Raw genomic sequence first — 22,685 nt, 5'->3', positions numbered from 1 at the left:
GGCCGCCCTGAGAGACGCCGACTAGAAGCTGCGCATTGAGCAGATGATGGCGCAGCTGGTGGAGAACTCACAAGCCCACCTGGTTCAGATAACCAGGATTGACAATGTTATGGAAAGGCTGCTGGAGTCAGTGCGTGATCCAGCCAGTTCCTTAGCGCGACAACCCAACGCAAGACACCCACCACCTCCCTCTACTCGCTCCCCTCAAGCAAGGCAGGCCACTACTCCGACCAAGCACACCTCTACTCAAGCTGCCCACCCACCAAGGAAGAAGTAACATCTTACCCCAACTCGCTTCAATGTTTAAAACAATCTCTGTTTTTGTTTTGTTTTTTATTGGTCTGTAATTACCATGTTTTTATCCATTTCAAACTTAGCCCAGTGTTTGGTCTAAGTGTGAGAAGTTTATGGATTTCTTTTTCATTTTCTTGACTATGTGTTTTTGTTTTACTTTTGTTTTTCTTATTTTCGGCATGATTTTGATTTAGGCACTATCTCCCACTTAGCCCAGTGTTTGGTCTAAATGTGAGAAGTTTTACTTGGTTTTTGATACACATGTTCTGTTGCCTAACCCTTTTTTCATTTCATTGAATCGCTCGAGGGCGAGCTACAATGCAGTGGGAGGGGAGGTTAGCCTAAATTGAAATCACACATGTCAAATTTAAAAACCAAACAAACAGATAGAATTAATTAGGGCAGTATGCATGAAATTGATAAATGAAAGATATGAATGCCTGGGGAAGAGTTAGAAAAAGGATACAACATGTTTACATGTGAAAACTTAATTGCTCTCAACTTGAACAGTTTTAATGACGTAAGTATGATGGAAATGCTCAATTTAAATCCTTCTGTAAAGCCTCTCTAAAATGTGAGTTATAAGCCAAAGTAGAACACTTTCTACTATTTTTACAAAAAAAAAGAGAGGCTGCCTTTTGATATTTAGATGAAAATTGTACAAGTAGTAAGAACTAAAGGCATTAGGACTTAACCATTTGAACCACTTGTTCCTTCATTTCTCAAACCCGCCTCATCAAACAAGGCACCCCCTAGTAAACCAAGTTGAGCCTGTATACACTTTTACCCGTCTTTTGAAACCTAAAACCGTCATTTTTTCATTTTTTTAGCACATGAGAAAAATGGGTCGAGAGATGGACTATTTCAAAAGAAAAGGGAATAGCGATAGAGGGGTCGAAATAAATGGGTATCGAGGTTGATCAAGTTAATTAGCCAGGTTGATCAAATAAAAAAGTTAGGTTGATCAAGTAAAAAAAATTGATGATTGAAAAGAAAAAAAAGGAGTTGAAAAGGGCAAGAAAAAAAGTTTGTAACCTGACCCAGTAAGTTGAAAGTTAAGAAATAAGCCAGGAAGTTAAAGGCTAAGGTCGTAGCTTGACCAAGTGAGCTGCCAAGTGGCAAATATGTAAACCCAGCTTGATTCGGTAAAGTTGTTCAGATCTTGGTCTCTTGACTCATGTGCTTTTCATTTTTCTTTTTCCAGTTTATATTTTTAAATTTTAACCTAGAACCCATAGGACCTTACCTAAACATATTACTACCCCGAGCCCCATTACAACCAAAACAAAGACCTTAAGGAACTATCTTGTGCAGTCCGATTCGAGGTATTAAATGTGTAGTAATTACTGAGTGAACAATCCTAACATCTCTGGTGAGAATTGAGTGACTGAGTGAATCCAACAGTTGGTTTAAATTTAAGCTATCTTGATGAACTAACACCTTGATCAAGTGAACGTGAAAGGGTGGAAACAAAAGTTGCTGGCAAATGGATTGACCTCAACCTCAAGTATGATTGTTGGAAGTTTATTCGGTTTTATGCATCTAAGTGAATATGTGTCTATGTTTTGAGTCTTGTGTTTTTCTTCTTCTTCTTTTACTTTTTTGAAACGAGAAACCATGCCTGAAATTTGCTTTATTCTCTTTTTCTTTTCTTTTCTTTATACTTGAGGACAAGTTGTTAGGGTTTGTATACTAGAAATCACCTTTCGAGTGATTGAATACTGTAAAACTGTAATAATTATTTTCCAATGAATGCAACAGATTATTTTTGTCATAATGTTGTTATGTTTTACATTTAATGGATGTTTATTGCATATTTAAATGTATAATCGAACATAACATAAGTCTAAGTCTTTGTTCTAATAGACCGGTTGTGGGCTGCGCTCAATTTAAGGTACGCAGTCAGTTCTGAACAAAGAAAAATAAGAATTTCACAACCCAGATAGACCTAGACTACCTATCGTGAAAGGTTGCAATGTCAGTCCGATTATTTCTAAGCCTTATTGAAATATGATGACGTTGGTGTGGTATAGCACTGAATGGATCTAACAGCAAGACGAGTCTTTATGCTATCTAATGAAAGACGAAGTCTTGATAATTAATTTCTTAATCAATGTACGTTAGCATTGATCATACGATATTTAGTATCTACTACTTTGACTTACCAAAGGTGCGGGTTTTTCGTCACCCAACGATCCAGGTATATTGGGTAGTGGTGATCATTATCTAGCGGTGCTAGGATTGCTATTATGTTGAATCATGCGCGAGGAGAGTCTCGTTTGATAACATCCACAAGAGGAGCTCGAAAAAGGTTTTATTATTCGGAACCTAGCTAGTTGGAGTTTAATTACTCCATGAATGATAAATAAGAGTTTCTTCCTAAGTCCACTCTTGGAGAATAAAATATGTTAATTAATTAAGTCCATAGCAGACATTAATTAATTAATGGATGTTTATATCTTAAGCGCGGGAAATGAATTAAACAAATAAAAGGAAACCCGGAATACTTGTAATTTCGGATTTGGAAAGGCAGTGCAATATTACTTCTGTAGTGGCTGCTTGTAATATTCCAATATAAGCTTATATTAAATCGTGGGTTCAATTTAATTAGTAAAAAGTTAATTGGGTGAGGCCATGTCCAAATTCTTCCTTAGATCCCTGACTGAGCCCAATATGTTACTTAATATAAATAGGAGAATAAAGGAGACAGAAATAACAATTATTATTGCTCCCAATTTTCGTCCCCCCTTCTAAAGAGAGAGAGTTCAAAAATTACTTCTTCCGTGAGCTGAGTTCTGTCTTCATTATTCGAGTCCTAGTATTCTGGTGAGATTTTCCCACACAAATATCAGTATACAGTCCGGGACACCAGTCAGAAGATCTGAGGTCGAGTACTGAAGATCTTCACGAGGAGACGGAGCAAGCCATCATCAATTCTTGATTGAATCAACGAGGTAAATTGGCTAATTCCGTAGTAAGCATGTTTTAGGGATTTTATATGCTAAAGCATGTTTTACTTCAAGTTATGAGCATGATACATGTGATAATTACGCGAATATATTTTGTCTAGATAATCTGCTAAATAGATCAAATTATGTGATCCGTTAGAACATGCACGCTTCCGCTGCCAACCCCTTCACAAGTATGTTTTAAGTGTTAGCAGTTTGATAAGGCCTATTTCATGCATCGGTTTAGAGGGTATAATGTAGGCTACTTGATCAGTGTACAGGAATGCCGCTTGACCAAGGACAGCAATGCCAAACTGATCAAGTTGTCGCAGAAGGAGAAAAAGACTGAAAACAGTGTGGGTTGATCAAGTTGATGTGCAAGCAGTTAGTCGGGGACCACTGCGAATCAGAAAGAGGACACGTATAACCGATGCGCTGGAAAGCGATCATCAATCGGTTATCAAGGACCACGGTGAAACAGAAAATGGGACACGTATAAGCTGACTCAATGGATAAGACGGACAATTCCAGCAAGGAAGAAGATTCTCTGCCAAAGTTGTTATCACACCAGGAAGTTTGTTATGAAGAGTCTATAAATAGAGGACGCATCGCCATAGAAAAGAGCTTCCGACCTTTTAGTTCCTTCCTTTTTAGCTTCTGTTTCATTCCTTTTAGAGAGTTAGCAATGATTAGCTAGAGAGTAAGAAGGAGTGTGACAAAAGGGACCGCAACACAGAAACCCAGATCTGTTCGGCGCCGTTTCATTTCCGACCGAAGACCTTTGGATTTATCGCTTTCTTACAATTCAGTTCTAGTTACTTAGTTAAATTCTGTGTTTTTTACGTAGTTGAAAATTAATTCTTGTTTGTTTTCTGCACTTTCCAAGTTATGTTCTGAATATTGTTTTGAAACAAAGTTATTTGTTTTCGGAAATCTTGTCGACTGTTCTAGCTTAGTTTCAGTTTTAAATTCCTAGATCCATTGTTTGAACCTGCATAATGTTGAATGGCAAAGTATTTCGCAGATTCGTAGCAAGCTTAGGTAGTTAAGTCAATTATTTCAGTTTGTCGCTTACTTGATCAGTTCACTTATTTCCAGCATGATATGTCATTTGATCAAGTAGATAGTTTACATTCTTCCTAGCTTAATCCAGTAGTTTAAAAACTCACAACTTAAAGCGTGGCTGCAGCCAAAACCCTGTTCACTAAACACACACTCAACGCACCAGCTTCTCTGTGGGATCGACACCGTACTTGTCGTTTACTGTTGCATGTTAGGGAGTTATACATAATTTTGAAAGAGAGAGAGACGCCTTGATCAAGTCGCAACGACATTTGCAAACTGATTTACATGATCGGTTATCTTTCCATATAACTTGATCGGTCTCTTCTGCCTCTTTCCATTCATGTGGCAGCAGCCATCTCATTCCCACAACATCCATGCATAATCCGCTTCTTGTGCATCCATGTGGGAATCAATCCTTACTTCCATGTGTTAGTCTACAGTTTCGTGGGTTAAGGTTTTATGGCATCACTTTGGAATCACGTGTCCAACAAAGTGAAGATATGTCTAGAGAGTGTACTTGATCTAGGGGTGAGAAAAAAAAATCAAAAACCGAATATCCGAACCAAACCAAACCGAAATTTTGAAATTCAGTTCGGTTTTTTCGATTTTTCGGTTTTTCGGTTCGGTTTGGTTTTGTAAATATAAATATTTTGGATTTTCTGTTCGGCTTAGGCGAATAAAAACTGAAAAAAAAACAAATAATCGAATTATATTTTAAAAATAATATTATATATATATATATAGGGTCTTGTTAGGTTGAGATTTTTTAGCTTAATTGAGAATTGAGATGCATTTTCAGCCACTCATTTTGAAATGTCAACTACAAGTAGATTATATCAACTAAGGGTATTATCGTCATTTCATTTCAATAGCCAGAATATCAAATGTCAACAACTCGTATTAAAATGTCAACAACTAAAAAAAAATTTTTTTTTTTTTAAAAAATTTTTTAAAAAAAAATTTAAAATTTTTTTTAATTTTTTTAATTTTCACGCGATGTCAACTACGATGTGTAGCCTGCACATCAAATGTCAATAGCCCTGCACATCAAATGTCAATAGCCTGCACATCAAATGTCAACAGCTTATAGTTGACATTATGTGTATAGGTGATATGAATCGTATATGTAGTTGACATTATATATGTGCAGTTGACATGAATTGTATATGTAGTTGACATTATATGTGTGTAGTTGACATGAATTGTATATGTAGTTGACAAAAAAAATAAAAATAATAAAAAAAATAAAAATCGAAAAAAAAATTATTTTTTTTTAAAAATAAAAAATATTTATTAAATAAAATGTATGATGAAATTACCATTCTGCCCTTTCACAATTAATTAATGTAAAAATATTTTCCATGTGGTAAATTCTGGACCACTCATTTAATAAAAATGAGTGGCTAATAATGGATCTCAATTCTCAATTAGGCTAAAAAATCTCAATTGATCACAACCCTATATATATATATTCTATTGATTTAATAAATTATATTATATAATATATATATATATATATATATATATATATATATTTATATATATTCTTTTAATATATTCTATATAATATGTATTATATATTCTATTATATAAAATAAAATATATTATATATTTTTTTTTCAGTTTTCGGTTTTTGGTTTTTCGGGTTCGGTTCGGTTTGGGTTTTGAACTAAATTCGGTTTTGGTTCGGTTTAGGCAAAACACTGAACCAAAACCCGAATGCTCACCGCTAACTTGATCAGTTCACACATTTCCAATACACATGCACGAACGCGAATAGGTCTATAGAGTCTTGCTTGATCAGTTCACGAATTTCATATACACATGCACGAAGGTGGATAGGTCTAGTCATCTACTTGATCAATCATCGATACTTATTTACTCTCTCCATCCCGGCCTAAGCGAGACGTTTCCATTTTGGCACAAGAATTTAGGTAGTGGTGTTTAGTGAATTAAATTATAAATAGTAAAATAAGAGAGAATAAAGTAAAATAGATAAAGAGATAAAAAAATAAGAAAGAGAAAGAGAGATGATAAAGTAGGAAAGAGAAATATAAAATAAAGTAAGAGAGATGATAAAGTTGGAGAGAGGAGTGAGTTACTTTTTGCTAAAAATGAAACGTCTCACTTAGGTTGGGACGAATGGAGTATATTTTAATATACGTGAGAAGATGTCTCACATGCGTTCAGTCATGCGCTACTTTAACCTGTCAATGTGTGTTGGTTTTTTTATGTTTTAATATTCGTGAGAAGATGTGTCGGGGTGGCGATGGTTTACATTCAAGATTGACTAGTGTTGTTTCTTGATAGATACGTGTCTCGGTTTGTTGGAGTTGATATTATTCCCACAGAAGTTCTGGTCATGATTTTATTGAATGAAACTAGCTAGTTGGAATTCCTTTCCAATACAATTAATAGATCTTAACACTCTTAGGAAAAGAAATCAATTAGATTAAAGTTGTTCAACAAGCTTGATTAATTAATGGATATAGAATATCCTAAATGCAAGAAATAGAAATTAATTATATAATTCAGAATTAGTAATTCAATACTCTCTCCGTCCCTTAATAATTGTCCACTTTGGTTCCACATGGGTTTTAAGAGATGTAAACGAAAGTCGGTTGAAAAAGTTAGTGGACTATGCGTCCCACTTTTATATTTTAATTTTATATTAAAATGTGTGTGGAATAAGTTAATGGAATGTGGGGGCCTACTTATCGTTCATGGTAAAAAGTGAAAGTGGACAATTAATGGGTGACGAAGAGAATTTTACTTATGATAGTAGCAATGATTAATATTCATTTAATACTTTAATTAAATTTGTCTAATTAAATTATGCATAGGTCTTAGGATGAGGTCAGTCAAAATCTTCTTGGATCTAAAATAAAACTTAAGAATTACTCCACAACGGGCAGCTGAACCTTCATCGACCGCTGGCTGCTGACTTTGGTCAGCTAACCACTAACATGGTCTGATTCATTCGATCTTCAATTTCAACGTTTTTATGCCCTTTTGTAAGTCTATTTTTATATTTCTCACAAAACATATCAAAATACACAATTATACAAATATTACTCCCTCCACCCCACTAAAGATAACTCACTTTCCTTTTTGGTTTGTCCCAATCAAGACGAACTATTACTAAAAATGGAAACACCTTTTATCTCTACTTTATTCCTTCTCTCTTACTGTACTCTCTTCACTTAACACACAAAATAAAGTTGCATAAAATCACGTGCCACCCAAGGAAGGGGTCATCTTCCTTGAAACGGAGGGAGTACTATTTTAAGAACATATTTTGCATGAAAGTCAATCAAAACGAGCCAATTAAACACTCCCTTTCTCCCATGATTACTCGCACTTTTCGTTTTAGGTCGTTAATTTGGGATTGATATTTTAGTGTAATTAAATTAGTATTTTAAGTGTAATGAAAGATCACTTAATAATGGAATGCTTAATTAACTCTAATATATTAGTTAACCTAATTCTTACCTATAATATAAATAGTGTGAGTAGTTTGGGATGAGCCGAAATAGAGAAGCTCGAGTAACATGGGACAAAGCCAACACTATGTAATGAAAGATACCCAATATCAATTATAACTAAAATCAATTTCGAAAATACACTCCAGTATGAAACTCATAAAATAAATAATAAATAAAAGAAACAGTTACATACTGTAAAGTGAGAAACCAAATTAAAGGGTGCGCTAGACCTGAATTGGTGAGGTACCCCAAACCCGAACAATAGTACAACGAACGGGCGACGCTTGAAGACCTAAATAGCAAGCTACTTTTATAGATCTTCTCCTCAAAAAATGAAGTTAATATGGTGTGAGTTGATGGCACACATATCAAATATTAAACGGATAAGAACATATGCTACACTTGATCGTAGCCAAAAGGTCGAGAAAAGTATGAGCTTCAACATCTACGAACCTCTTCTTTTGTACTCCCTCCGTCCCTCGTTTTATTTTGAGCACTCTTCTCTACATTATTCTCTCTTACTCTACCCTCTCTTCACTTTAACTATTTATTATCATTTTTTTAAACGAGGGCTCAAAATGAAACGTCTCTACCGCAGAGGGACGGAGGGAGTACTAATGATTAGAATTCAAATTTTTTTCTCATATTGGAATTGGGATAAAAGGAAACTTTCTTGTTTTGAATCCAAATTATGCTTTTAACGTAGCTTCACCAGAAATAAAAGAAATTATAAACTATAAACCTCTAGAAAAAATAATCTTCAAACGAGCATACGATAAAGTATCATAAAGGGATTTGTCTATATAGTGAATGAAGTCGGTCCTAGATAACTATTACTCCCTCCGTCCGCGTGATGCACTTTTTATTAGTACTAAATAAACCCGCAAGTATACAAAGTATATATAGTATAGCTAATGGTCAGTACCGGATATCGAACACAAGGAAACAGATACAAATTGTCTACCTTCTATTAAGCTTCTTCTACTAGTTGGAAAATTGAAAGATTGGAGAATTTTAAAAATAAAAACTTGTAAAAACAGAAATAAACAACTAATGTAGATAAAACACAGTGATAAACAGATGAGATAAGAGAATTCCAATGATGTGCTTTCACAATTATGGTTATACAGATTCCAACTACAACACCCTAGCACAGTTCATACGTCAGTAGGACGAGTCACCTAAGTTTTTCCCATACGGCACAAGCGTAGATTACACACACTAAGAGCGTCAATCATAGATTTGTAACTCCCTGAGCTCCTAAGACCCTTGAAAAGTCCTTACTCTCAATTAACAGTGTCGTTTTAAGGGTGTCAACTAAGCCGTTCTAACTCGCCAACCTTCTCTCACGATTATGTAGCAAGTCAATAGATCATCATAGAATGTATCACTCAAACGTGAAGCAATTATCCAAAACTTAGAATAGAAACGAAGTAATGAACAAGACAGATATTAAATAAATACGAACCGTATAACCAAAGTTGTAACTAACACATCCCTAGAATTCTATGAATTTAGTTACACATGATTGAATAAGCTAAAGACATAGTTCTTAGGGAAACAATGAAAACATAAACACTAAAGCAAATAAACAACTCTCTATACGTTGTTTTCTTTTTTGTTGTAACAAGGTCTACTGCGGTTCTAGAAATAACACTTTTGTTTTTTCTGAAGTACTTTCAGTACTTGTAATAAGCATAATGTTGGATAAGTGGTCACAATGTGTGCACCCTTGAAGGGGTTGGCAGCGGAAGCGTGCATCAAAATAAATCAGATAATGAAAGAGATCTATTTAGCAGATTGTTTAGACAAATTATATTCGTGCACTTATCACACGTGAAGATCTTGAGTATTAAACCACAAATCTTCTGACTAGTTCCCGAACTATATGCTGATATCAGGGTGGGTTGATCTCATCAGAATACTATGATTTAAATAAAGAAGATAGAAACTGATCTGGAGAGAATTTTCGTCCTCTTCAGAGAAGGAGAGAGGGAAGAAATTTACGAATAAAATTAAGCATGTTTTATGTCTCCCTTATTCTCCTATTTATATTAAGTCACATGTGGGGCCCAGACAGGGATCTATGGAAGGTTTTGGATATGGCCTCCCCCAATTAGTTTTTTTTCTAATTAAATTGAACCCACAATTTAATATAAGCTTATATTGGAATATTACGAGCAGCCACTACAGAAGTAATATTGCACTACCCATCCAAATAAAAAATTATAATTAATCCGGGTTTGCATTGTTTGTCATTTAATTCTCGCGCTTAAGACAGAAACATCTATTAATTAATTAGTGTCTGCTATAGACTTAATTAATTAACATCTTATTAATTCCAAGAGTGGACTCAACAAGAAACACTTATTTATTATTCATAGAGTAATCAAACTCCAACTAGCTAGGTTCTGAATAATAAAGCCTTATTTCGAGCTCCTCTTGAGGACGTTATCAAACGAGATTCGCCTCGCGCACGATTCAATATAATAGCAATCCTAGCACCGCTAGATATTAATCACCCCTACCCAATATACCAGGATTATTGGGTTGCGAAAAACCCGCATCATTTGATAAGTCAAAGTAGTGCATAATCAATACCGTATGCTCAATGCTAACGCACATTGGTTAAGAAATAAATAATTATCAAGACCTCGTCTTTCAGTAGATAGCATAAAGACTTGTCTCGCTGTTAGATCCAACTCAATGCTCTACCACACCAATGTCATCTTATTTCAGTAAGGCTTAGAAATATGCGGACTGACATTGCAACCTTTCACGATAGGTAGTCTAGTCCTATCTGGGTTGTGAAATTCTTATTTTTCTTTGTTCAGCACTGACCGTGTTACCTTAAAGTGGACGACGCCCACAACCGGTCTACTAAAACAAAGACTTAGACTTTGTTAAGTTACTTATACATTTAAACATGCAATAAACATACATTAAATGTAAAACATAACAACATTATGACAAAAATAATCTGTTTTATTCCTTGGAAAATAAAATAAGAGTTTTTGCAGTATTCAATCACTCGAAAGGTGATTTCTAATATACAAACTCTAACTGCCCTTACTACTAGCTCATCCAACATAGGGTTGATTTCTTTGTATCCCGTAGATAGTGCTAGCAACTTGTGTGAGTTGAGTCATTATCAAGTGAACTTAATGACAACTCAATCCAATACTACTTCACCCGAATTCGACCATTTAAAGAAACTCTACCAAAACATTTTGGTCCTATTTCTGTGCTTCATTGTCTATCTTGCTCAAGGCCAGTCCAAATCTCCTTGGATCTCAAGTCAAGGTTAATAATTTATCTTCAAATGTGAGAATCAGATCATAGTACATATGTAAAACATGATCAATACATGTGTATTGCATGAATAGTACAAATCTAATGACTTTTCAAGAAAAGTGCGAGTGTTTCTTTTAAAACATAAATCTGGTGTTTCTTTTAAAATGAGTTGAGTGTACTGAAGTTTCTCAAGCAGCCCGTTGTTGTTAACTCAAATAGTTAGTTAGCTATCCAAGTGTGCAAAAATCTTGTTTTTCATTACTGAACTAAACACAGATGTTAGATTCCATTTTATTGGGGACATTGTTGAAAAAGATGAAGTGTTGCTGATGAAAATTCACACTGACCACAATCCAGCAAACATGGGCACCAAGTGTTTATCTGGGAAGAAGATGCTTTCATGTATCAGAAAGTTATACATTGACGCTGGTTACGTAAATGGTAAGGTATCTCGTCCTTGTTTTGAACTCAACTAGTCATAGATATATATTGTATGTGACTGTGATGGTTCAATCTGGGAACTTGATGCTTACTAACGTCTGAGTACATTTGGCATGATAAGGCGATGATGAAAGGAATATGTCAATCCCACACTGCTTCTGATAAGGCCCAAGGGGGAGAAATTGATAATATGTGCCCTTATATGGAAGCTTGTATTACCAAATGTAATCGGGCCCAATATTCAATGGCTTAAAGCTTATTTTGTGTGAGGCTTGTTTGAGTGAGCCTCGTGCCACGTGTTAGCTTGTGTGTAGAGTGCTGAAGCTGAGTTATTATATACTCAGCCTGTCACGACCGCACTTCCTAAGGATAGAAAGCACGGTGGATCGCGACTAGTGGGGGAATTTAGAAGCGGGGAAGAAGGGGGAAAACAATCAAGGAAGTACAACTTATAGATCAAAAGACGAAATTCCATTATCAACTCATAGTCTTAGATCATGAAACAACATAGCTCGAATAAAAGTAGTCCAACGGATTAAAGAAAAATATAAGAGTTCTTAAAACTTTGAGTAGCGGAAGCAATTGAGAGTTTGACTACTACTATGTATGAGGACACAGTAGTAACCGGAACATTTATTGAATAAAAATCTTGGCTCATTGCTCAACATCCTCCGCCTCTCGTCCTCGCTCAACCTGCACATAGGGAAAACATATGCAGGGGCTGAGTACTTGATGCACCCAGTGAACTCATGCCCGAAATACATTTATCGTTTAAGTTATGTCAAGCCATCATTGAGTGAAACTCGGGTTTTACTTTAAAAGGCCGAGTAACACTAAAATCATTCCTTAAAATAGTGTCCGCGCGGACAAACATCATCCTCCATCATATACCATATCTGAACCATCATGTGAAAGGAGAATGTGGCCACAAACTCGATCACTGGACCGGCCGACCTAGAGGACGGCTCACGATCCCCATCAGTGCACTAGCCTAAGTAGGGCTTAGACCCTAGTTTGACCCGAATTCGTTAACCATCAAAGTCTAGTAGAATAGTATTCTAGTAGACAATCAGATAGGCAATTCAAAACATAAAATACGGCATGACATAATATTTTAAACCACCCTTATTTCACCATAAACACATCATTGCAAATAAAAGAGTTTAAGTAATAAAGCCCACCTCAAAAGCTTAGGATTTCCGTAAATAGTTCCTCGTTCCGACTTTTAGCGTGCGTGCGAACCACCTTTTCGAAAAATACATAAAGTTCACATCAATTCTCGGTAACGAAGGTATTTAGAATGCATGCACTCTAATTAAAATCTTTTAAATTCTTTTTCTCGGTTTTCGTGCATTTTTGGTTATTCGGCGGCCGCCCAAGGCGTCGCGTGCGACGCCGGTCGGCCGCTTACGCTTGTTCTTTCCTCCGTTGGCTCCTCGTATTTTCCATGACGTCAGAAATAATTTCTAAAAAAACTTTATTTAAGCGTATACTTTAATTATCGCAACTATCTAACGTTGAAAACATATTATTTCATGCTTAGGGTAAAATTATTCATTCTTCAAAACGTTCCGGGATTTAATTAAATAAATTCCCACGATTTAATTTTAATTGACGGCTCCAAAAGATTTAATTACTTAGCCCACCTTATTCCTCCAATTAAAAATTTTAGGAAGCCCCAAAGCTTAAATTAAAGAGGCCCAAATTTTAACTAAACTTCCACTTTTAATTAATAAGGCCCCAACTAAAAAAAATTTACACAAAGGCCAATTCCACAAAAACCAAAAGTGGCCCAACTTTTCTATCTTCTTTCCCACCACCCTCTCTCTCTCGACAGTTCACACAGCAGCCGTCCCTGCCGTGAAAGCGACGACACCGCCGCTGAAGTCGCCCGTCGTCGCTGCCGAAGTCTCCAGGAGCTGGAGTCGTCGCCGTCACCGTGACGCCGCTGCTGCCACGACGCCGCTGCTGCCATGACGCCGCCGCTGCTGTCACGACGCCGCCGCTGCTGTCACGGGGAAGGGGAGCTACTGCCATCGCCGGCAGCGGCTTTCCCTTCTCCGAAACCACCCGAACGACCCCGATTCAACCCGCAACAAACACTCTTATTAAAAAGTTAAGTTCTTTGAGAACTTCGATTACGTACGGCGATCGTTTGATTTGTTTTACAAGTTGAGTTGGTTGAGTGATTATGGAAGAGTTATGGAATGATGACAACATATATACATACAACAATTCATGCTTTAGGATAGGGGAGAAATATACCTTCAACTTGGTTGGTTTTGGTGGTGAGTGAACAAAAAAATGGTGAAAAGAATCCTCCTCCTCTTCCCTTCGTTTCTCTCTCGGCTCTCTCTCAAACCTTTCTTTTTTTGTTTTTGCAAGTTGTGAAAAGTTGGGGAAGAGGTAAATGAATGAGTGGTGGTGACTTTTTGTTTGTAGGTATTGATGGAGCAAGATAGAAGGTGGAGAGGTGGAAATTTGGAGGGTCTCCTCCTTGAAGAGGAGAAGGCGTCGGCTAGGGGGAAAAAGGAAGAAGAAGAGTTCTTGAGCTTACCCCATTTTCTTGGAGAGATATTGGGCTCCACTTAAATTAATTACATGGTGTTCCAAGCTATTTGTAGATAATTGGACTCTAATTAAATTTGAAAAGCCCAAAATAAATTCATACTTTATATTTTCGTATTTTCCTTCGATAATTCAAATTCACGGGTCTTTATTAAATTTTGTTAACTCATCCTTCCCGAACAAAAATTAAGTACGTTTAACGGCACAACTTATATTTGGTGTTGTTCCAAATATAATCCCTTCAACCGTTCCTCGATTTACGTACGTCGTCTTCCATAAGAAAAAATATCCATCTCCACGTATTTCATTCGTCTTGCTACAAAAATTAGCAATTTCGTCGTCATTCTTTCAACGAGACCTTCAACGTGTCTCCCAACGTTCATAATTAAATATAATAAGCACGCTCCTTTTCACATTAAACACATAAAACCATACGATTTCCCAAATCACATTTATCGAGAAGCATAGTATTTCGAAATAATTTTATCAATTATTTCGTTACATAAATTGGGTTCGTACTTAAAGGTACGGGTGTTACACAGCCTCATCCTTACCCTAATCACTTTCGACCTATCCTCTCTCTCTCTTTGTGTGTGTTGTAGCGGCGAAGCTTCGCTCTGATTTAGGGTTTTCTCCCTTGTTCTCTCTTATGATCTTTTGTGCTTAAACTTGAGATCTTCTTCCTACCTCTTCCTAGCACGTGAATACACTGGGTGTGTGAGTGTGAGGTGTTGTGCGGGAACCACTGATTTCTGGTCTGTTTCTCTTGACCGTAAGTGAGTGTGGTTCCTTCTGGTGGTAAGAGTACTTGTGAGGAGAGGTTAGATTTATGTGGTCTGCACGATCGCTGGATCTAGGGTTTCTCCGAAATACAATGCTTGGCAAATTGTGGTATGCTACTCTGCTTGTTACTTCTCTCCTTGTGGCAAATCAAATGGTGGGTTAGGATGTTGTGGGATGGGTATTAAAAGGACTTGTGCGGTTTTACTTGGTGCAACCTGAGACTCTTTATCTTCTTCTTGACATCTTTGTTCGATTTCTTGGGATATATTTGTGCTTTGTAGTTACTAATTGTGTATTCTTGATTTCAGGATCTTAAGGCTGAGTTAATAGCTTTAGTTCTATAATTTATGTCCAGATCTGTTTCGTGAGGGTTGATCTCCTCACAATTTGGTAATACTTGTGTTGTTCAACCTTAGTCTTTGACTGTCGATCCCTAACACCCATTATGTGTCTCATTTTTCTATTTTGGTTTGTCCCTTATTAATTGTCTCATTTCACTTTTAATACTACTTTTGGTAATGGAATATGCAATGTAAATTCATATCTAAAAGTGGACTGTACTACTTTTGGTAATGGAATATGCAATGTAAATTCATATCTAAAAGTGGACTGTGAAAGTAGAGTATTATATTAAACATGTCAATTATACAAGATTTTACAAAATCAAAATATAGAGAAGTTAGTGTTATTTTACAATCGAAATGTAATGGAAGGAGACAATGTGGAGTCGAGGTCCCAAAGCTCAAAAGATCCCTTCACAAAATCGTAGTGTGCTCCCTTCAGCAGTAAGGTTTTCTTGACAACAGCTTCCCTCACAAATGGATAGCTAAACAAGTTCCCAAGTGATACATTCACAGCCTCCTTCTCTAGCTGGCTGCATTGCTCTTCCAAGCTTAAATTCTTGCATTCGGTTTCCACTCGGACCCTAGCACTCTTGCAGATCTTCACCCAATCTTCGATGAAATCACTGTTGGCAAATGAAACAAAAATAATTATAACAATATTTCACATTGATGTAACGAGAGAACTGAAATAACTATATAAGTCGCATGTGTCACTTCTCCTATCCTCAATTGATTTTAAGATGGAACCCATAGATTTCTATCATATCATAAGAATAACTTGCTGAGACCGCCATTTAACTGACCCAATAGTATACTCCCTCCGTCCCCAAAGAATATGCACTTTGGATTCGGTAGGGGTTTTAATATAAAATTGGTAAAGTAAGAGAGAGGTAGAAAGAAAAAGTAATTAAAGTATTGTTAGTGGAGAATGGATCAACCTCATTAGAGAGACATAACTTTCCAAAATTAGAAAATGCATATTCTTGTGGGACGGATTAAAAAGGAAAGAGTGCATATTCTAGGACGGAGGAAGTATATGGGTTTTAAGTTTGGACAAGTTCGATAGAGTATTGTTCCAACTCAATCAAGAAAAAGTCCAAACCATCCAACATATCATTATAAAAATCTCATGGGTTATACTTCCCTATTGCCATAACAATTTATCAATATTTTATACCAATAACTTCACAATAAACAAATCTATCGCCTTTTAATTTTAATATTCACCCTGACTTAATATTAATGAAAATACACAAACCTTTTAGTTGTGCCATCACTAGGAATGGACATGAGGCCCTTGATGCCTCCGCAACAGCTGTGACCAATCACCAAAATGTTCTCCACCTATATGTTTGTCATTATAGTTATTTGGTTATTTTCAAAAAGTTGGCACTACTAAAAAAAATGAGATAGTACTAATTATTACCTTGAGATGTAGTACTGCGTATTCAATGGCTGCCCCAACTCCCGAGTATTTTGTCTGCTTAGATTTCAAGGTTAGGAGATATGCATTTCAAGAAATACATTAAATAAATTTAACTCTATTATTACAAACCAGATTAATATAACAATGTTAAACAATAAAATATCAAAACTCAAAATAAAATTGATACCTTGTCAAAGGGCGGGACCATGTTGGCAATATTTCGGACAACAAATGCCTCTCCTGGTTGAAAGTTTAGGATATGGGAAGGGCAAACTCGGGAATCCGAGCATGCAAACACCAAAAACTGCATGAAAGTAATAATTAATACTAGTATTATTGAATATTCTATAATTTATTTTTTAATTTTATTGTATTTATTAAGGTTATTAGTCACTAATATCATGAACAATTATCAAATTTTGGGTTTTTCTATAAACTTAAACTTATATTTTGATTGTAAAATTATGAACTTCGATCATGTTTTGAATTTTCCACCATTTGGGAAAATCAAATCGTATGTGGTTTTAACTGACTCGTACTTGACCTTTGTCGGATCAATTGTAATCAAAAAAGAGGAAGAAATTCGATGAATATGACTAATAAAATTGGGCTCTAATCACTCTAACCTAAATAACAGCTAAGCAAAGGTGGGGCCCAAAAAATCATCTTTGGAGGGAAAAAATTAGATATAAGCAAATATTAAGTGTTCCATTAGGATCAATAATTAATGAATATATAAAATAAATATTTTTATTATTAGATTTTATCTATATATGTGAGAAATTTGAGGGAGGGAATTTGCACCTCCGATCAATAATATTAGCGACCAATAGCCGTATTTGTTATTGCGTTCAATTTTGAGAACCATTGTTCAATGTAATTTTTCACCTTAATTATCATAGACTACATAGTTGGTTGTTTTTCTGCGTTCTTGATTACAAAGTTAATATTTTACTATCAATTATGCAATCCTACGAATGGTAACTTATAATAAGCATAAGAAGTTCACTTCAAGAAATACCAGCCTAAAATTAAAGTTCAGCTATATTAGATATGATTATCTGCTTTAAACAAATAAACTTGTTGAAATTCAATTTATTTTAACGATGTGTTTATTACCTTTGGGGATTGGCCAACGGCTAGCTTGGAGTACAAGGCAGGATCCTTCCTACAAGTGAGAAAATATGCATTCAGATTATAATCGGTTCATGTATGTAATTTATTATTTCTTTAATGCAACTTTACAAGTAAGTCTTTAAATTCATTGAAAATCAGAAAGGTCTAGTTTAACACATTGTTATAGTTGAATTTTTTATGTTCTAGTACTATTTTAATCCATAGTGACATTTCTCTCTTTGATAGTCTTTTTCTCTTAGTGCATTTTTATTCAATGGGATGAAAAGGAAATAAGCATATCAACTATTTTTGAGGTTTCATTTTGACAATTTTTATAACTATTAAAGGAGGAATATACAATTTTCCCTCATTTTTATGCCACTTTGTTTTTTTAATTAATGACCAAATCTATCGTATTTTTATAGTATATCATTTCAATCCCATTTTTTTAATTCATGGACTCTATCTCAAACTTTACCAATTGCATCACTAATATCGGAACCTTTGAAATTTATTAACTCTATCATAATATTTTAACTAGTTCGTTTCAAATCAAACAATCGTTTTAAAAATAATTATTTGTAAAAATTAAGATTTTGAAATGGTAACAGAGAGATAGAATGAGTCTCACTTAATAGAAGAAAAAATCTAAAATAAAAAACGCATAATTTTGAGGGTCGAATTGAAATGAAAATAGTTGTTAGTATTTTAAAGGATGGAGATAGTGTATGTCATAATTTGGTTAGATTGAAAAATCTAAGAAAAATAATAGCATGTCATTCACCGGCTGACAGGCATATCATGTCACGATTTGTTGGATTGAAAATTAAAAAACATTTATTTAGGTTAAAAAAAATTGTGATAAATCAGTAAGTTTTCAAGATTGGGCTATTATTAATTACATAATGAGGTTGTGTGTGATTGATAAATTCACCGAAGATAAGTGCATTTTAATTATAGAATAACATTATGTAGAACCGAATTTCGAACGTACTTCATATTAATTAAATCTACCTAATATTCATAAATGTTCAGACTTGATTTAATTAATATTCACAAATAGAGATTATGGAGTAATTAGAATCCATACATGTTCCATCGATATGCATCTCTCTCACTCTCTCTTCCATTTTTTTAAAAAATTTTATAATAGCAATAAAGCCCCGAAAATTTCTGTATAAAATTGTAAGGCATTCGTTTAAAGTTTAAAAAATACCAACAAATAATAGCAGAATAATTGAAGGATACTTACTGGTATTTCTCTTTCTTGAAATGATCAAACCCGGCCCGAATCATCTCCACCGGGTCGGAAACTGATTTAACTGCCACATTCTGACGCGCCCCCACCAACTCCGCCGTCAACTGCCGCACCTTCGCGGCGGCGACCGCCTTCAGCTCACTTTTCTCGCTGCCATTAAAACACGCACCAAAAAATTGTAAAACAAATTAAACTGAATATTATAATCAAAGGAGCAAAAAAACAGAAGAAATCATACCTAAGAAGCTTCTGGAGAGCAACGATGGCTTCCTCACATGTCTCTTTCGTCATTTCCTCTTTCTGCAAATTAAATAAATTAAGATTTTACTAAATTACTAAGTTTTTAACATACACACGTGAAAAATGGAAAATTTGCTATTTAATTAAAACGATAAATTTGGTTATTTTCGAGTAATTCGAGAACTAACCTTTTGAAGAATCCTCTGATAAACAAATTAAAGCTGCGAAAATGAAAGATTGGATTTGTGTTTGTCTCTGAAATGCAGATTTGTGCTCGGTTCTTGTGTTTATTTATAGTACTAATGTATAAGAACTATTTAATTAATAAGGTTGACTAGCTATTGCAAGTTTGGAAAAGGTGTGTAACGAATTAAATTAATTTTTATTTATTGCTCATGATCTTGGATGTTTATTTTCAATTGTTTTTTAGGCTGTTTATTTGAATTGTTTCAATTATTTTGGTTGTGAAAGCGATATTAAATGTGTGAGGTGGAGGAATTATTACATGTGAAATAAATCGTCGGTGGGGAAGATGGATCACATATTTTTAGTAAGGGGATCATTATATTTCAAAATTTATGTTAAAGTGTTTCCAAATTTAAAAAATATAGTACTATTAATCAAATAAAATAAGAATAGTGGTGCTGGCTGAAAGTCCCAATTAACTACTCCATATTATACGAGTATATCAATTCTTGGTTGGTAGGCGTTTGGATAGAGTCAAATAAGTTGGCGATTGGGTACCTGTTACAGTGGGACATTTTGCAATCAAGAGATAAAGTTTTTATACTAAGTATTTTTATTTGTCCATTTACATAGATGGTGCTAGAATTTAACTAATCGAAAAAATGATAATTAAACTCTATCCACCACCATTGACATTTTGAATTACTTAATTGGTAGTAAAATTTATGACTTCATAAAATGAAAATTCATGGGTTTTTTTATTTATTTATAAAGTTCATAATTTCATATTCTAGAAATTTTGAGTATATATTCCAATTTAGATTGAAGATTTATAAATAAAACACAGAAGGATGAGCATGTAGTATCACATTCACACTAAATGCAACGTTGACTCTTCATCCATCTAATTATAGCATCATCAATTGTGGTTAATTAGGATTAATGTTTCCATGTATATAAGGTATCGTTTTATTAAATAATCTTGATGATGAATCACACACAAAATACAAGAGGTGATTGACCAACACACATACACTACAAGAAAAACCTCCTTAATATTTTAAGAACACGAAAATAGAGACGCAACTATCTGCATTGAGAAAATTTTATAAATAGTCACCGTTTAGAACGCAAAAGAGAGTATTCTTAAGTTGAAGATAAAATATTGGGATACTAAGAATGAGAATATTTTCTGAAGCATTGATGATATATTTAGAAATAAAAATTAACGTCCTAGCATTAGGAACATCGGCGGATCCAGGTGGGGTCGGGCGGGGTCGGCCGACCCCACCATCGGCCTCGGAGTTCCACTGGAAAGCTCCTTTCATCAGCCTCCGACCCAACGCAGTGAGATTATGAGGAGACTAGCATAGAGAAAAGAAGTGAGGCAGTGGGAGGCGGTTGTCGAGAATGAAGAGATGGAGAGGTTTGAGAAAGTGAAACGGAAATGGGTTTTGCGCAGTGGTTGAGGAGACAAGTTGAAGATGGTGAATACAAAAAGTCTTTCTGCTCATTATTGATTTCTATTCCCTGTATTATTATTTACTCCTAGCAAGCTATAATTGAATACTATAGCATATAGAATTACGTGTATTTGATTAAAATTAATACTCCTACTACAAGATTAAATATCTTGAATTATGTGTATTTGATTGTAAAATAGGCTTTGAATTTTTCTTTCTTTATTTGTATTAGTTCTTTAGAAAATATGTCTCATCTAATAATTTCATTTAAGGTTAAATTTATTTTTTATATATCAATATCCCATTTTATTTAACTTAAACACATACTTCAATAAATATAAAATAAATACTTCTTAATTTCTTCTAATTTTGATTTTATAATTAAAATTTTCAATATTAATATTCATATTCATATTCAAATTATTTTTACATTTGTAAAACTTAGGATGTTACAAAAAAAATTGGGATATTGGTACCTAAGTATTTTGAAATTTCCCAAAAATTTGTTTTTTCAACAAATATTAAACTTGGCATATAATATCACAAATTTAAATAGTTATTGAATTTTTTCCACCAACTAAAAAACCCGGCTACATTTCATTTGTTATTACATCACATAAGATATGATTACCACTTAAAAATAATAGTGGTGTGTGATTACAAAATCTCTAGATGCTAGATTGGTTATTCATCTCATTTTAATGTAGGAGTAATTAGATTTTGTCGCCGGTGAGAAAAATTCGACAACTATTTAAATTTGTGATATTATAATATGTCAAGTTCAAAGTTCGTGGGAAAAATAAATTTTTGAAATTTTTTGTAATATTAGGAGCCAATATCCCAAAAAAAATTATACATGTTATTTGCATACTATCGGTACTCAGAATAATTATATAAATTAAAATATATATTTACAAAAATAATAATTTAAATAATTATTTTAAATAGTACTATTATTATTTCGTTCGACCCCACGATATTTAGTTCCTGGATCCGCCACTGATTAGGAATACTGAAATATTGTAATGTAGTGATAATTAATAATTAAAAAAAATAGTGTTGAGAAGAAGAACAAAATAAGACTGCCATTTTTGGTGGGTTGAATTAAAATTCGACCAACTTATTGAGCATAGTGAACAATAATATTAATTACCACAGGTTTGCTAGTGCAGCATAGCATCATGCACTTCTTCAATTTCGCAGCCATTTCAATCTCTAGCTCCCTGCATGAAATTAATTTATTAATATTCACAGATTAAAAAATAAATGAAGTCACAAGTGTTTCTCAAACGCGTCATTCTTCTTTAACTCTATAAAATAAAATGTTACCCAATACAAAATTTATGTTATTTTTGGTTGGAAAATGAAGGTATCTCAATTGGTGTAAATATATAGTACTGGTTTTGATATGTCAAACAAACAAGCAAACTAATCGTACCCCACGCATAACAAATTTTATTATAAGCATCGAGTTTATTAGCAAAGTTAATTTAGTGAAATACGTGACAAAATTGAAGGATATATATAAGTAGGAATGGTAGTACCTTAGAATCTTAGTTGCTTCTCTTTTTGGGTGATGAGCTGAGGAAAATGAGTTGAGAGAAAAGAAAGCTAGTTGGTTGCAAGGGGTTGTAGTGAACAAAATAAGAGAATATATATTTTGGTGGTGTGGTATGCAACAAAATAAAGGATAGGGATTGTGTCTCAGTGCTGAGGTGTGGATGAAATAGGATAGCTATCTATGTATGGTCACTATTTCTTTATTGAGAACACA

At 34.4% G+C, this 22,685-nt stretch overlaps 1 protein-coding gene and 1 non-coding gene across 5 annotated transcripts; both read right to left on the bottom strand.

Moving 5' to 3' along the window:
* Positions 1-8,030: 8,030 nt before the first annotated feature.
* Positions 8,031-8,225, bottom strand: LOC121759846. Its single transcript, XR_006041785.1, has one exon. It is a non-coding gene; the product is annotated as a U2 spliceosomal RNA (small nuclear RNA).
* Positions 8,226-15,483: 7,258 nt separating this feature from the next.
* Positions 15,484-22,578, bottom strand: LOC121759679 (carbonic anhydrase 2-like). Of its 4 annotated transcripts, XM_042155347.1 has the most exons (10): positions 22,456-22,518; positions 22,065-22,134; positions 19,451-19,483; positions 19,261-19,322; positions 19,017-19,172; positions 17,768-17,816; positions 16,836-16,952; positions 16,649-16,702; positions 16,481-16,566; positions 15,484-15,845 (listed from the first exon to the last, which is right to left on the bottom strand). In XM_042155347.1, exons 4-10 carry the CDS (start codon positions 19,311-19,313, stop codon positions 15,569-15,571), a joined length of 792 nt encoding a protein of 263 aa, XP_042011281.1. In that variant the 5' UTR covers positions 19,314-19,322; positions 19,451-19,483; positions 22,065-22,134; positions 22,456-22,518; the 3' UTR covers positions 15,484-15,568. The 4 variants fall into 4 exon arrangements, with proteins under 4 accessions (XP_042011281.1, XP_042011278.1, XP_042011279.1 ...); XM_042155344.1 differs by lacking the exon at positions 19,451-19,483 and having other exon boundaries at positions 22,456-22,578; XM_042155345.1 differs by having other exon boundaries at positions 19,451-22,134; positions 22,456-22,542.
* Between the last annotated feature and the right edge of the window lie 107 nt (positions 22,579-22,685).

This window comes from Salvia splendens, chromosome 12 (assembly GCF_004379255.2).
Source record: "Salvia splendens isolate huo1 chromosome 12, SspV2, whole genome shotgun sequence".
In the NCBI taxonomy this organism is placed as follows: domain Eukaryota; kingdom Viridiplantae; phylum Streptophyta; class Magnoliopsida; order Lamiales; family Lamiaceae; genus Salvia; species Salvia splendens.
Note: the sequence above shows the minus strand (reverse complement) of the source record. Positions and strands in the feature narration are given on the sequence as shown.

What these genes read in the sequence shown, in the direction of transcription:
- LOC121759679 (XM_042155344.1), bottom strand. Translation starts at nt 22,118, where the DNA reads ATGGCTGCGAAATTGAAGAAGTGCATGATGCTATGCTGCACTAGCAAA. An exon ending in GCTGCACTAGCAAACCTGTG is followed by an intron (nt 19,323 to 22,064) that starts GTAATTAATATT and finishes TTTAATTTGCAG; the next exon opens with AAAGAGGAAATGACGAAAGA. An exon ending in TTCAAGAAAGAGAAATACCA is followed by an intron (nt 17,817 to 19,016) that starts GTAAGTATCCTT and finishes TCTCACTTGTAG; the next exon opens with GAAGGATCCTGCCTTGTACT.